The sequence below is a fragment of the Xenopus laevis genome, chromosome 5L (genome assembly GCF_017654675.1).
Source record: "Xenopus laevis strain J_2021 chromosome 5L, Xenopus_laevis_v10.1, whole genome shotgun sequence".
Lineage (NCBI taxonomy): Eukaryota > Metazoa > Chordata > Amphibia > Anura > Pipidae > Xenopus > Xenopus laevis.
In genome coordinates this window covers 168,786,915-168,803,134 of record NC_054379.1, presented here as the reverse complement: position 1 = coordinate 168,803,134, position 16,220 = coordinate 168,786,915, and the positions used below count along the sequence as shown (strand labels likewise).

The 16,220-nt window shown below is 44.0% G+C and overlaps 1 protein-coding gene across 1 annotated transcript; it reads left to right on the top strand.

Annotated features, from left to right (window-relative positions):
* Positions 1–4,624: 4,624 nt before the first annotated feature.
* pbk.L (PDZ binding kinase L homeolog) lies at positions 4,625–10,486 on the top strand (the record flags this gene model as incomplete). Its single annotated transcript, NM_001095491.1, is given in 8 exon segments — positions 4,625–4,722; positions 5,543–5,621; positions 6,261–6,354; positions 7,239–7,381; positions 8,196–8,365; positions 8,715–8,844; positions 9,013–9,186; positions 9,826–10,486. Coding segments are annotated over 7 exon segments (978 nt in total). The 3' UTR covers positions 10,032–10,486.
* Between the last annotated feature and the right edge of the window lie 5,734 nt (positions 10,487–16,220).

Here is a 16,220-nt window from a genome sequence, read left to right as displayed (position 1 = left end):
TATAGGTAAAACAGGGTGGGTTTAGTGCACTTACTGCTTAGCCCCTGTTGGTAAATGAGGTCCTTAGTCCTTATTGGTCAATTAGACCCATCATTTATGCCCCCCATTTAGACAGTGATGTAACTTGTTGTTGGGCTGGAAGGGCAAATCTTTCAATGAGTACCTCATTTTACCCTTACCATATCATTGATGCAAATTCTATCTAAAATCAGAACTGAGATGGAAGAAGCTGAAGGTTTACTGTACTGAGCATGCCCATGAGCCCAGGCAGCAGCGAGGATGCTGGGAGTGGAGGTAAGATGGCGGGATGCTCATTAGAATGTACCCTGGGCCAATGTATTTTTCAGAAAAGACTAGCACTGGCCCAGAGATCACCGTTTACAATAATTTGGGGGATGGTGCGTAACATACTAGCACCCCCTCACAAATCCACTTCTATCATAGGAGGAAGGTTTGGGAGATTAAAGAGATACTGACACCTGAAATTAAACTTTTTTTTACATCTATTATAATATTGGCTTTGCAAGCTACTTCTAACTTTGCCATAAAGTATTTGCATGATGCTTTTACATTACCTGTCTGATCCCCCATGTTCCTGTATGAGGGGCGGCCATATTTGTGCAGCAGGAGTCCGTTAGCATTAGAAACTCTAACTCACAGGCTGAGATGGGACAGTCAGGTTGGCAAAGTCAGTGTGTCAGAGAGTCAGGCTTAGGAACTTCAACTAACAATTATATACAAAAACAAACCTCTCAGCAAAAAATGATCAACATGACCTATAGGTAACAATCAATGTACATTCATATGCTAAAATTCATTTTTTAGTGTCAGTATCACTTTAAGCACAAGAGAAACAAACATATTATATATTATACTTCATCTCAGCACAGGAATAAAGATCAGGAACAAAAACACTGAATGTGGGAAAGAAAAGTCAACTGGAAAATAAAAGATGAGCCAATGGTTTCTGTTTTGATTGGTCTGATTTCTATCCCACGCAGCGGCGCAAACCAATGAGACACAGCGACTCACAAGAACATCATCCTTGTCCAACTGGAAGTCTAGTGAGATCTCTGAGTATCTCTGATATGAAAACTCAGTGTGAGTGAGAAAGGCCACACCCAAGAGCTGATAGAGAGTAAGCCCACATGGTGCAGGGTAGTAGTGTTTAGAACAAATAGTAATAATGGAAAAGATCCAGCCAGTGAGCGGTGCTGTACACTCACACTCATACCTGCCTCCTGATAACCACATGCCGGAGCTCTTTCCCATCACTGCAGAACATAAATGTATTGTGTGGAACGATGGGACAATAAGAGATGATTTACCTTGGGATTGGGCACTCGCTCATTATGTGCTTATGTCTAGAGAAGGATCAGTCGATGGTCCCTGTTTGTATGTTACACGTGTGTGGGTGAGAGAGCCGGCGACTCCTTTATTATGGATCCATGTCACCCAAATTAGCTGCCTGCTCCAGGATCAACCTCCCACTGAGGGGGCTCAGTGCTCACAAGGGGGCTTTACTGAAAATAATACTGGTGTTCTGTCCCATGGCAATGAGGGCTCAGATAAATACTGTATATAGGAAGGTCAGTGATCCCAATGTTATTAATAGGGAATAAAGATAAATATATAGGAAGGTCAGTGATCCCAATGTTATTAATAGGGAATAAAGATAAATATATAGGAAGGTCAGTGATCCCAATGTTATTAATAGGGAATAAAGATAAATATATAGGAAGGTCAGTGATCCCAATGTTATTAATAGGGAATAAAGATAAATATATAGGAAGGCCAGTGATCCCAATGTTATTAATAGGGAATAAAGATAAATATATAGGAAGGTCAGTGATATGATTCTAATGTTATTAATAGGGAATAAAGATAAATATATAGGAAGGTCAGTGATATGATTCTAATGTTATTAATAGGGAATAAAGATAAATATATAGGAAGGCCAGTGATCCCAATGTTATTAATAGGGAATAAAGATAAATATATAGGAAGGTCAGTGATCCCAATGTTATTAATAGGGAATAAAGATAAATATATAGGAAGGTCAGTGATCCCAATGTTATTAATAGGGAATAAAGATAAATATATAGGAAGGCCAGTGATCCCAATGTTATTAATAGGGAATAAAGATAAATATATAGGAAGGTCAGTGATCCCAATGTTATTAATAGGGAATAAAGATAAATATATAGGAAGGTCAGTGATCCCAATGTTATTAATAGGGAAAAAGGTAAATATATAGGAAGGTCAGTGATCCCAATGTTATTAATAGGGAATAAAGATAAATATATAGGAAGGTCAGTGATCCCAATGTTATTAATAGGGAATAAAGATAAATATATAGGAAGGTCAGTGATCCCAATGTTATTAATAGGGAATAAAGATAAATATATAGGAAGGTCAGTGATCCCAATGTTATTAATAGGGAATAAAGATAAATATATAGGAAGGTCAGTGATCCCAATGTTATTAATAGGGAATAAAGATAAATATATAGGAAGGTCAGTGATCCCAATGTTATTAATAGGGAATAAAGATAAATATATAGGAAGGTCAGTGATATGATCCCAATGTTATTAATAGGGAATAAAGATAAATATATAGGAAGGTCAGTGATCCCAATGTTATTAATAGGGAATAAAGTATATACAGACATATAATATACATATAATATATACAGACAGACAGGTGTGGTGCTCGGGGGTCAGTTAGGGTTGCCACATGGCCAGTATTTTATTGGCCTGGTCAGTAAAAATGTTGCTTGATGTCAATGTTATTTATAGGGAAAAAACACGAAGGTGGGTATTTTTTTTTTTTTTAATAAAAATAAAATCTGGGTAAATAGACAGGCTGTGCAAAATAAAAAATGTATCTAATATAGTTAGTTAGACAAAAATGTAATGTATAAAGGCTGGAGTGAGTGGATGTGTAACATAATAGCCAGAACACTACTTCCTGCTTTTCAGCTCTCTAACTCTGAGTTAGTCAGTGACTATAAGGGGGGCCACATGGGACATAAGTGTTGCTTTTGAATCTGAGCTGAATGCTGAGGATCAATTACAAACTCACTGAACAGTTATGTCCCATGTGGCCCCCCTTATAGTCACTGACTAACTCAGAGTTAGAGAGCTGAAAAGCAGGAAGTAGTGTTCTGGCTATTATGTTACACACCCACTCACTCCAGCCTTTATACATTACATTTCTGCCTAATAAACTATATTAAAAACATGTTTTTTTTTGCACTATTTTGTCTATCTATTTACCCAGTTTTTATTTTCACACTGAACTGTTCCTTTAAGGATGGGGCAGTTGGGAATGTCACTGGTGGAGACGTTTGTTTCTGGGGGAAAAAGGAGACAAATATGACAGAGATCAGTAATTATTGTGGCACAAATACCACTGAGGTGGGGACCCTCCTGCTTACAGTTGCCATTTCTTGAAAAAAATTATCTTTTTTTGCCTATTAACAACATTGGGATCAGCCATCATTTCTACTGGCCAGACCAATAATACAGTGGCCAGGTGGCAACTCTAGTCGTGCTGCTGGGAGGGGCAGATGAGGAGCAGGTATTGGCTAATGGAGTGGGAGTGGCACATGAGGGGCAGGTATTGGCTAATGGAGTGGGAGTGGCACATGAGGGGCAGGTATTGGCTAATGGAGTGGGAGTGGCAGATGAGGGGCAGGTATTGGCTAATGGAGTGGGAGTGGCACATGAGGGGCAGGTATTGGCTAATGGAGTGGGAGTGGCACATGAGGAGCAGGTATTGGCTAATGGAGTGGGAGTGGCACATGAGGGGCAGGTATTGGCTAATGGAGTGGGAGTGGCACATGAGGGGCAGGTATTGGCTAATGGAGTGGGAGTGGCACATGAGGAGCAGGTATTGGCTAATGGAGTGGGAGTGGCACATGAGGGGCAGGTATTGGCTAATGGAGTGGGAGTGGCACATGAGGGGCAGGTATTGGCTAATGGAGTGGGAGTGGCACATGAGGGGCAGGTATTGGCTAATGGAGTGGGAGTGGCACATGAGGGGCAGGTATTGGCTAATGGAGTGGGAGTGGCACATGAGGGGCAGGTATTGGCTAATGGAGTGGGAGTGGCACATGAGGGGCAGGTATTGGCCAATGGAAGTGAGAGGACTGGGAATCACGTGAGGCTTGTGTGGGAGGAGGAGTAACAGTCACTATTAGTGGCTCTGTGTGTAGAATACAATGTCAGGGCCTAGTTCCACTCCCAGACCAGACACACAGGGAGAGACACAACTGCCCTCTGATGTGACAGGGACAAGTTTAACGCGGGCTCCTCCAGCTTGTGACAGAACTCTCATCAAGCCCTGACAGATAACTGATACAGACACAATTTAGCCGAGTACAACAGCAGAGGGCGCCATGTTCAAGCCCACAGGCCGCACCACTAATCACACCCTCGCCGCTTTCTCAAGTGCAAATAGTTTCCCGCGCGCGCTGAGGTGGGAGGAGCTTATCCGGTCGCCTGTTTCCCGCGCAAGCGTTAGTTGAAGGGAGCGCGCGGGAGTAGAGCGGCGAGAGCGCGCTCAGTCAGTTTGAAAATTCAGGCGGGAAGAGGCGGAGCTTCCAGTCAGTGTTGTTACCGGCGTTATCTGCTCTCCTCACCGGCACCGTATGTAACGTCACTGTCCCCCTCACTGTCCTACTCACTGTCCTTCTGCTGTCTGTCCGCTTGTTGTGAGGTTCTTTCTGTCTCTCTCTCTCTGAGATTTGTCTCTTATCCGCAGCTGCACTACTGTCTGTAGGCTGCCGGGAGTTGCCTGACATTTCCGGCCTGCTGAGAGCGAGGCTACAGGGAGTTGCTCCTCTAGGGTCACAACTCCCAGCGGCCCGAGAGGAGCAACTCCCTGCGACCCGAGAGGAGCAACTCCCTGCGACCCGAGAGGAGCAACTCCCTGCGACCCGAGAGGAGCAACTCCCTGCGACCCGAGAGGAGCAACTCCCTGCGACCCGAGAGGAGCAACTCCCTGCGACCCGAGAGGAGCAACTCTGGGAGTTGCTCCTCTTGGGCCACTGGGAGTTGCTCCTCTTGGGCCACTGGGAGTTGCTCCTCTTGGGCCACTGGGAGTTGCTCCTCTTGGGCCACTGGGAGTTGCTCCTCTTGGGCCACTGGGAGTTGCTCCTCTTGGGCCACTGGGAGTTGCTCCTCTTGGGCCACTGGGAGTTGCTCCTCTTGGGCCACTGGGAGTTGCTCCTCTTGGGCCACTGGGAGTTGCTCCTCTTGGGCCACTGGGAGTTGCTCCTCTTGGGCCACTGGGAGTTGCTCCTCTTGGGCCACTGGGAGTTGCTCCTCTTGGGCCACTGGGAGTTGAACTGACCAATAGGAATGACTGTATTAATGAGTGACAATGATGCTAAGAGATGATTGGTTGAGAGCTTTATAGCTGTTATACTGTGACCAGTAGAGGTGCTGCTGCTGCATGGAGCTCATGCTGTGACTCAATGGTCCCACACATTGTATATATTGAATATAACCCTATTATTTTCCCTGTGTGTGCGCAGGTCACTCTGGAGCCCAAAATGCAGGACACGAATAGTTTCAGAACTCCCTGCAAGGTGCCCATGCTGAAGTCTCCTCCCGGTAAGTTACTGCGGGTTCCCACTAGGGTTGTCACAATTTCTTCTCCTTCCTATGTATTTATCTTCCCTATTAGAGGAACCATTCAGTGTGAAAATAAAAACTGTGTAAATAGACTGTGCAAAAATAAAATAAAAATGTATCTAATATAGTTAGTTAGGCAAAAATGTAATGTATAAAGGCTGGAGTGAGCGGATGTGTAACATAATAGCCAGAACACTACTTCCTGCTTTTCAGCTCTCTAACTCTGAGTTAGTCAGTGACTATAAGGGGGGCCACATGGGACATTTCTGTTCAGTGAGTTTGTAATTGATCCTCAGCATTCAGCTCAGATTCAAAAGCAACAGATATGTCCCATGCGTCCTCCCTCAAGTCTCTGATTGGTTACTGCCTGATAACCAATCAGTGGAAAGCAAGAGAGCTGAAAAGCAGGAAGTAGTGTTCTGGCTATTATGTTACACATCAACATTAGCATGAAGCATCATTTCTAGCAGCTGATAACTACACTTCCTGCATTCGGCATTAGCGCCCGGGTGCTCCCTGCTGCGGCCACGGCAATAATGTTCATACACAGACTGTGAGTACACGTGGTCATACCCCAGGGCTTGATCTCATCTTAAACATACACACCTTTCTTTTTAGGGGTTAACACGCCTCCCCCTTTTGTGATTCCGGCCTCTCCGTTTATGCAGAAGTTTGGCTACGGCACTGGCGTCAGCGTCTATCTTATGAAAAGGTGAGTCACGTGTGTTCTACCCTCTAATTCTCATGCTCTCTCTCTCTCTCTGCAGCGACCCCCAGTTCCCTATATTCAATTCCATCTCTATTGGCAAGAGACAAATGGTGCCTGACCCCTTAGCAATATTCGGTAAATAATATCATTGTAAATGGAGCTTAGAGATGTCATCAAATTACTCACTGAAACTTGTTTTTTTAGATTGCGAATGTACCCCCTACTTGCAGATATAAGGATATTGTATGTCATCAGGGAGTTCCATCACCATATAATGGCACAGGCGAAGTGCTTTTATACAGGTCATAAAACTCCAATAACTGATAGACACCATTTACAAGATACTCATGGTTCATGTGTATTGGACAAAATTAATATACCCAGCCAGAACCCCTCGGTGAATTCTCATATCCTTATCATTTACAGTAGGGGGTACATTATCCCTTATAATACATGAGTGATACTCAGAGTTCCCTGTATAACTCAGCCTGCAGCCTTGTGCCTTTATATGGTCACAGAACAACCCCTCAGTGACATCTAATATCCTTATCATTTACAGTAGGGGGTACATTATCCCTTATAATACATGAGTGATACTCATAGTTCCCTGTATAACTCAGCCTGCAGCCTTGTGCCTTTATATGGTCACAGAACAACCCCTCAGTGACTTCTAATATCCTTATCATTTACAGTAGGGGGTACATTATCCCTTATAATACATGAGTGATACTCAGAGGTCCCTGTATAACTCAGCCTGCAGCCTTGTGCCTTTATATGGTCACAGAACAACCCCTCAGTGACTTCTAATATCCTTATCATTTACAGTAGGGGGTACATTATCCCTTATGTCATTCCAATGATCAGTTCATTATTGTTCCATTGTGCAGATCCCCCAAGGGTCTGTCTCATTCCCCTTGGGCAGTAAAGAAGATAAGCAAGCTGTGTGATGCCTCCAGCCGGAACCTCTATGAACATAGACTCAATGAAGAAGCCAAAGTATTACGGAACTTGCAGCACCCCAATATTGTAGGTAAGTGGGTGCTGCTTTGTTAGTTCAGTGGTACTATTGAATTCAGGCCTGTGTGGGTTTGTGCTGTACATAGGAACAGTTCAGTATAAAAAAAAAAACTGGGTAAATAAATAGACTGCAAAATAAAAAATGTATCTAATATAGTTAGTTAGGCAAAAATGTAATGTATAAAGGCTGGAGTGAGTGGGTGTGTAACATAATAGCCAGAACACTACTTCCTGCTTTTCAGCTCTCTAACTCTTGAGTTAGTCAGTGACTATAAGGGGGGCCACATGGGATATAACTGAGTTTGCAATTGATCCTCAGCATTCAGCTCAGACTCAGTGGAAAGCAAGAGAGCTGAAAAGCAGGAAGTAGTGTTCTGGCTATTATGTTACACATCCAGTCACTCCAGCCTTTATACATTACATTTTTGCCTAACTAACTATAGATACATGTTTTATTTTGCACATACTATTTATTTACCAGTTTTTATTTATACAGTGAACTGTTACTTTAAATCAGAGACATGAATTGTATTTTTGGAGCAGATTTTTCTGCCCCTTTGCCTTCCTAAAGGAGTGGGAGAAGACATTTTTGAATTTTTTGGTTTTCCTGAGAAAAATTTTGCTTGTGGTTATGGTTTTTAAAGTAAAGGATTAGGTACCGGCAATCTAAGCGATTCAAACAGGGGACAAGCCCCTTATGTGTTTATTAAGTAACAAGGTTTCAGTGGCGTTCCCCCTTCGTTAGGTGATTTTTTTTTTGGGGTGCAGAGACCATGGTTGGGGCATGGAGTGTTGTTGCTCTAACGAACAAGTCTGTGTGCTTTAAGGTTACCGAGCCTTCGCTAAATCTAAAGATGGCAGCTTGTGCCTGGCCATGGAATATGGGGGCGAGAAGTCTCTGAATGATCTCATAGAGGAGCGGAATGAGAAGGAGGAGGGGCCCTTCCCAGCATCTGTCATTCTGAAGGTGGCAGAGAACATGGCAAGAGGCCTGAAGGTGAGAGCCCTCTCCCCACGTGTGTTACAGCTGATGCATAGGCTTCTCATTGGATTGGACTGTTATATACCCCTCTCTGTGCCTGACCAATAGCATACGGCTTGGCATCTATATATCTCATTCAGCAGCTTCCTTCATACATGATCCTACAAAGACTTTTACACAATATCACGGATATATGCGATCTATAAGTGAGCGCCATACCTAGGTCCAAAAGCATTATTTGCTTTATCCTACAAAGACCCCAAAGTCACATAAGAGGGGTCTGCACTGGATGTGAAGCATGTGCAATGGAATATTTCACACATAATCGGGCAGAGCAAACTGTTCTTTTCTTCTTACCCTTTAGTATCTGCACAATGAGAAAAGGATACTGCACGGGGACATCAAGTCGTCTAACGTTGTTATAAAGGGAGACTTTGAATCCATCAAGATCTGTGATGTTGGGGTGTCTCTGCCTCTGGACGAGAACATGACTAGTAAGCAATCTATCACATGGAGGTCTGTCCGTACTCTCCCTAATGTATACTGTGTCCATGTGTCATAATTAGTACAACTGGTAGTTGGTGCTGAGTAAATTATGAGTAAGATAGTGTTGCTTTTTGTTGTTAAGCAAGTTGCATCCAACTCCCTCTCTCCCTTTGCAGTGAGCGACCCAAAGGCCTATTACATTGGCACCGAGTCATGGAAGCCAAAGGAAGCCTTGGATGAAGGCGGAATCATAACGGACAAAGCCGACATCTATGCATTCGGCCTCACCCTGTGGGAGATGATGGCCCTGTCCATACCCCATTTAAATCTGCCTCCTGAAGATGATAAAGGTTTGCAACAAATTATTCAGAATTCGTTTAAAAAAGCCCAGTAATTCCCAGATCATTATATACGTCCCAATCGGGAATGGGAGAGCAACGACAATGTTAAGTTGAGGTAGAGTCCTGCAGCAGGTCGGGTACCCGCGGATTACCCGCAAAAACCTGCAGTACCCTGTGGGTTGCGGGTAGACGTTCCGGGTGCGGGTACAGATGTGGGTCAGCCAGCGGGTCTTCTCAATAGCAATTTTCACTCCTTTTTTCGGATCACGTCTACTTCCGATGATGCCACTTCTGGTTTACAATGACAGCACTTCCTGATACTTGATGTCAGTGGGTCCGGGTTGCGGATAAGGTACTTGCGGGACGGGTAGCGGGTCCAAGCGAGTAAGAACGTGGGTTGCGTGTTCGGGTTCCAGGTATGGGTTCCAAAAAATGGACCTGTGCAGGACTCTAGGTTGAAGCACCAGCAAATGCAAGTAAAATTCTTGAGTTTTGCCAATCCACCAAAAGATACTGATGGTCAGTCAAGGAGTCCGAAGGTTACAGTAGTTTAGGATGTATGAGGTCAGTGTTGGTATCATCTCCCTGTGCCCTCAGTAGGGAGTTGTTCTGTTGAATTCTAGTTGTGTATGTGTTTCCTTTGCACAGACGATACATTCGATGAAGACGACTTTGATGAAGACGCTTACTATGAGGCTTTGGGGAGCCGGCCTCCCCTCAATGTGGAGGAACTTGACGATTCCTACCAGAAGGTTATCGAGCTCTTCTACATGTGCACAAACGAAGACCCAAAGCTTCGACCCTCCGCTGCCAAAATCATTGAGGTTTTGGAGGCAGAAGAGAAGAAAAGCTAAACATTTTGTTCGTTTTGTAATTCGTTCCGTCTGTAATTTAGTTGAAACCAGAATGTTCCAAGACTAAATGTCCACATAGAAGTAAATAACTAGTCGCCCTGAGATTTGTGTTTTTATTTAAAATGTGTCCGTTCAGTTGCATATTTACCTGCCAGCACATGGTATTGTACACATGAGCCGTGCTTACTGGATATGATATAATCACATTTCCCTGTGTGAAGGTGGACGTTTGAGACTGATCTGCACCCCTTAACAGTATCTCCCAGTAATTGGCTAATGCTTGTAGTTTGGGGGTACAAGAGTGGCTTGTGCTGCATGTGATAACGTATGTACAGATTCCTACAAACGTTCCTTCTCTTTCATGTCCCTGTTTGTGTTATATCTATGTTTGATTCCACTTCCTACTTACTAAAATTGATTATAAAATAAACCTAAGACTTTTATACAAAGCTAAAGGTGGTGTTTGTTAATGGTGAAAAATGCAAGTTCTGGATAGAGGAACTGAAAATTGGACGCAAGGCCTCGTGCTAAAGCCCTGCAGGAGGATGGGCCCCACAGACTGATTTACCTGCAGAGCAGCTCTGCTTATCTACATAGAGGACTATCCTCACTTCAGTCACGTTGGCAATTCTACCAATAGGAGGGTAAGACCCAGAAGTTTTGGAGGATATAAAAATGGATTTTAAGCCTGCACAGTTATGACTCCAGATCTTCTAGTTCATTGCTTCCCAGGCTGGTGCTTCCAAGCAGTGGAGTGTGGGGCTATCTGATACCTGTGGGTCTGGCAGTTTTAGATCACAAAGATGGGTTGCTGGTGGTGGACTCCATTTGTGGTAGTGTGAGACCTACCATCTTGATCTGCTGCACATTACCTTCTAGGTAGCCCTCTCTGGTGCTCTCATCAGCAGGCTCCTCCTCCTTGATGACCACCAGCAGGTTCAGTTCCAAGTAAGGGTCGACAGATTAAGTACAGGTCTCAGTTTCACCACCAAGGCTTCTCTCCATGAGGGTCTTTAATGGTACGGAGGTTCCAGTGGGCCGTACAGCTGCTTTCCAAGGTACTTTATAGATTATAAAGAGCCTTTCACCATTGGTGATGCGGTTTGTCTCCAGTATATAAGAGAGGCGTCTAACTGGAAACAGATAGATGGCATACTCAAAAAAGTATTAAATGCACTCATACTTAATGTAATTATTCATTAGGGCACTATGGGAAGGGAATTACCAGATTCAATGTACAAAGCTGCAATTGCACTTAACTGGACAAATACCCCAGAGTCCCATTTCTTTAGCAGCTGCTGAGTGAAACAGTGTCTTTCCTGATCCTCACATAGCAGTGGTCAGTCATGGGTTAACATCTCACTGACTGGAAATGGCAAGCTAATAACCCCCCAAGACTCTCACCTCGTCTTTTTTTTATCCTGTTGTAGTGAGGAAAGTATTCATGGGTTTAAATACCAGCAGGTGCCTCCTTAAAGACGTGTGGAGGCATGAATGGCTGGGACGGGAAACTGCTGAGGAGAATGGTGAGCGTGATGTGCACTGGCTAGCCGCCACCAGAGTCAAAATGGTTTTCACGCTGGAACACATTAGGCATAACCTGAAGTTAGGGTGCCATTATCTGACTAGCCTTGTACAGAATGTCACATTCCTTGCACAGGGGGCAACTCCAGAGACAACCTTGGTCAGGAGGAACACAGAAAGGAGTGTGAAGCCACGATAATTATGCCTTGGTCCCGGTACGTCAGATCAAATCTCCCATCTCATGAATTGGATGCTTTTGTGGATTCTATGGCATCCAATGGCAGTGAAATCTGGGTCACTCAGCTCTTTGGTCAAAATCAGATTCTTGTGTCTATGTCTGATTCTTAGGAATCTGTAGAATATTAGTCTGATGAGGAGGCAAGATCAGGGCTGTCCCCCCTTGTGAGGTCCCCACATGAAAGTCTGCCTGCTGTGTCTGTTTACCATGTGAAAGCTTTAAAAGGTATCACTACAGAGATTAACTGGCCCCTGCATTGTTTAAACTTCAAATTCAGACTAATCCCCTGTATTCACACCTGTGATCCCCCTGCATTTTTCCACTTGTAACACTTCAATTGTTCACACCTAGTTCCCAGACTGAAACTGGCCACATTGTTCACCCTCATACAAACTGCTGAGGGGGGACACCAGCACTGTGTCACTGTATTTAGTACATATTAGACTGGTCCTGATTCCGTCTCCTGCTCTGCTCTGCCTTCCCTATGCTCCCTGTGTGTGCCTGAGTTTATATGCCCAGGACTTCCCACACCAGTCAGTTGTACTGAAGAAGCTGCTCGGATGAGTAGTGAAACATCTTTAATGATTACTCAGCAAGTCCAGTTGCTTTAGAATTACCTATGCTACTGTATATATACCCTGACCTGGATGAATGAAAATCTTCATAATCGCATGGTGGGAATTTTCTCCACCCAACCGCTGAATCTGTATTAGAATTTCTACAAGGGTTTGAGAAAGGACTAAGCTTGAATACATTGAAAAGTCATATATAGGCTTTCTCTGCTCTTTCATCAATGGGCTTCTCATCCCTTGGTGGTTATATTGATTCAAACTGTCAAGCACCTTTAACCAAACATCAGAGACAAAGCACCTCCTTTGGGATCTTCCTCTAGTCCTCAAAGCATTGATGTCCGATCCTTTTGAGCCTATTGAAGATATTCCTTTAAGCACATTAACCTTAAAATAATCTTTTAGCTGACACATTTGCCAGTAAAAATACTAAGTGAGCTTCAAGTGTCGGGGAAACATTGATTTTTCCGGATAATGCAGTTTTAAAGCTGAGGTGATTTTCTACCCAATGTAGTATCAGATTTTCACATCAATCAACTAGTGGTGCTACCTACCTTTTTCACAAATGAGGAGCAACTTTTATGGCATAACATGGACATGGTTAGGTGCCTTAAATGCTCCATTAAAAGTACAGAAACTGTTTCGGAATCACGTCGGCTCTTTTTGTAATTTCTAAAGGAATCAGAAGAGAAAGGCTTCTAAAAACATTTTGGCCAAGTGGATTAAAGATCGCATCAGCAAGGCTTATTCTTTAAGTGCTACGGCTAGTCCTAAAGTTTTAACGGCCCACAGCCCAGAGCAATGACAGCGTCTTGGCCATTCATGGCTCAGGCTACTCCAAAGGAAATTGCAAAGCAGCAGCTTATTTCACACTATAAAATTGATGATGTGTTTTCAGCAGCCCAGACTTACCTAAATTTGGGCTTAAAGTTCTTGAGGCTGTTTAATAAATCTGTTTGGAGGATGCCAAATCCCAGTGCCAGCTTGATCAGACCACCTTTATTCCAACGTCAAACTACTCTCTGAGAATTTATCTTCATTGTGTGTGTGTTCCATTTACCTGTATATTAAGCAGGGCTTTCTGGTGTATCTAGTATAGAAAATACATTCTCTCATTAACAGCTCCAAGTCTCCTAGTGGGCAACCCCAGTTGGTGAAGGGCACATGGAGCATTGGCTCAGCTGCTCTTATTGTGCATTTTGTTTTTCATGCTGAGAAGCAGATCCGCTCCCTTCCCCAGCTCCCTTAATCTGCACTGAACAGTACAGCTTCCACTTGCATGCAGGCCCATGGAGCAGAGGTTGGAGCGAAAACCAAAAAGCAGGCTTTTTCAGGCTGACATCCTCTCCAGCAGGGCCAACGTTCTATGAGCCCTGGCCCTTTAGGTGGCCATACAAGGGCAGATTAAAGATGCCAATATAGGTCTTTAGACCAATTCGTCCGCTTATCTGCCCGTGTAGGGGGTGTTCAGACAGGTCTCTCTCAGGCCAAAAGTTGGGCAGATATCGATCGGGCAGGTTTGATTTTTTTTTTGTCGATCGAGGAACGCACCAGCTAGTTGTTGTAGTCTTCGTCCCATCAGCACCCATTTCTTTTGTTGTAATCCAATTGTTTGGCCCTAGGGCCGAATGATAGGATTAAACCAATATTACCCTGCCTTTGATGGGCATATTGGCCAAACGAGCAGATCTTATCGTGTATGGCCACCTTTAGCCCCACCAAGATGGCTATAAATCATGCAATAAGGTAATGGAGCAGCCTTGATGATCTTCAGCATAGGACAGCCGTCTCACTATTGGGGTTATGTAATAAAAGCCACTAAATTTGCCCAGTAGCATAAACCCATAGCAGCAGGTGGAATCTACTGGTCACCTGCTTAAATGCAAATATCTTATTGGTTTCTATGGGTTACTGCTCCTAGTGCCTTTTATTTTCATATGGAGGTGTGTGTCTAATTCTATGCTCTGCTGGAGCAACAAGTCTTGCAAGATTTAGGGGCACATTTATTACCATAAAACACCGGTGATGCAACAATCAGCAATTAGATTTGACCAGTCAAAAGCAAAGATCTGATTGGTTGCTATGGGCAACATCACCTGTGTTAATAAATATGCCACCCCCAAGCTAGCACAGGAATGTGCACAACGATTTCAGAAGACTCTCACGTGTATTTGCTTGAAATGTTTAATGTTAACCAACGTTTCTCAGAGAATAAAAAACAGTGAGCAGGTACCAAACACTTCCCGTTCTTATTTCATGAAAGAGAGAGGAACCGGGAGTCATCCCAACGGAGCAGAACTCTCCTTCCCTGCAACAAGACACTTACTCCATCGAAGCAACGCACGCATCTCTGCCGTTAAACACTTTACATATTTACATATAAAAGAAGTCATGTGACAGACGTATAGTAATTGCACAGCGAAGACGGAAAAACGCTGCCTCGTGAGATGTTTGTATTATAATGGGAATTCTGGGATTATTCTCACATATAAAAGAACTCCTAGAGACAATTTGCCTAAAAAGAAACAAGAGAACGGTGGAAACTGCTGATTTAATGTAACGACACACAAGGGGATTAGTCGCCTGCGGTAAATCTCCTCTTCTGCGGTCTCCTCCCAATGTTTTCCAAGTGCTTCGGTTTTTTTTTTACAAAGTTGCCTCAAGGTGAAACTTTCAGCGACTTCAGAAAAAATAAAGCACCGCGAGCACTCCTCGCGAGTCGTGACCCGTAGGAAGTTCCCGGGGCGAGTACAAAACGGCACAATGTGAATAGGGATGTACCAAATCCAGGATTCAGTTCGGGATTCTGCCTTTTTCAACAGGATTTGGCCGAATCCTTCTGCCCGGCGGGGAGGGAAATCATGTGACTTTTTGTCAGAAATCAAGGAAGTAAAAATGGTTTTCCCCTTCCCACCCCTAATTTGCATATGCAAAGATTCGGCAGAAGGATTCGGGGGTTTGGATTTGATGCATCCCTAGTGAATAATGAGCCTCATTCTGGAGATGAAAACAGATACAACCAACAGAACATGAACAAATAATTAAGTATTTACAGAACATACAGATTTGCACAAATATACACACAACTCCTTATGCAACTAGGGGACATTGGCTGTTCTACATTCCAATGGATCCCCACTGATGGGTATCCCCCATTTTGGCCTCTAATCTCGGAGGCACTTTTGGGGTGGCTGAGTACCTGCCCCCCTGCAGATATGCACCATAGACTCTTCATTCAATATGAAACCCTAATAAAACAAACATTCTTACTGGTTATTTATCATGGCAACGCTGGGGCTTTTAGTTTGAAAGGGTATTGTTTTAAAGGAGAACTTAACCCCCCAATAAGAAAAGCCCCTACCTACTACCCTAGATAGTCCCCTCCCCCTGCTCGCTCCCACATGGTTGATTACCCGTGAAAGAGCCCCTAACACAGTACTCGCGTATAGCTGCAGAGTAAGCACAGCGGAGCTCATGGATGCATCTTCTGGCTCTTCGGTTTCTCTTCTTTTCCTTCGGCAATTTCCGTCACTTAAAGGAGAATTAAACTGTTTTTAAAGAAAAACCCTACCCCATGTAGACCCCCCCTCCCAGCATAGCTGCCCCCTGGGGAAATGCATCTAACTGGCTTCGGAGTTCCGGGTCTTCGTGTTGTCTTCCAGCGCTTCAGCAATTTTCGGGAGTTTTGCCGCATGGGCAGTTGTTGGAAACAGGCAAATTGCTCCAACTGCGCATGTACCACGGTCTACCACTCAGATTACCGAAGACCTGGAAGATAGCTGCGTGGAACTCTGATGCCTGTATCTGCGCTGAGGGGTAAGTATAAAGTTAGGGGCATTTCCCCAGGGGGCAGCTATG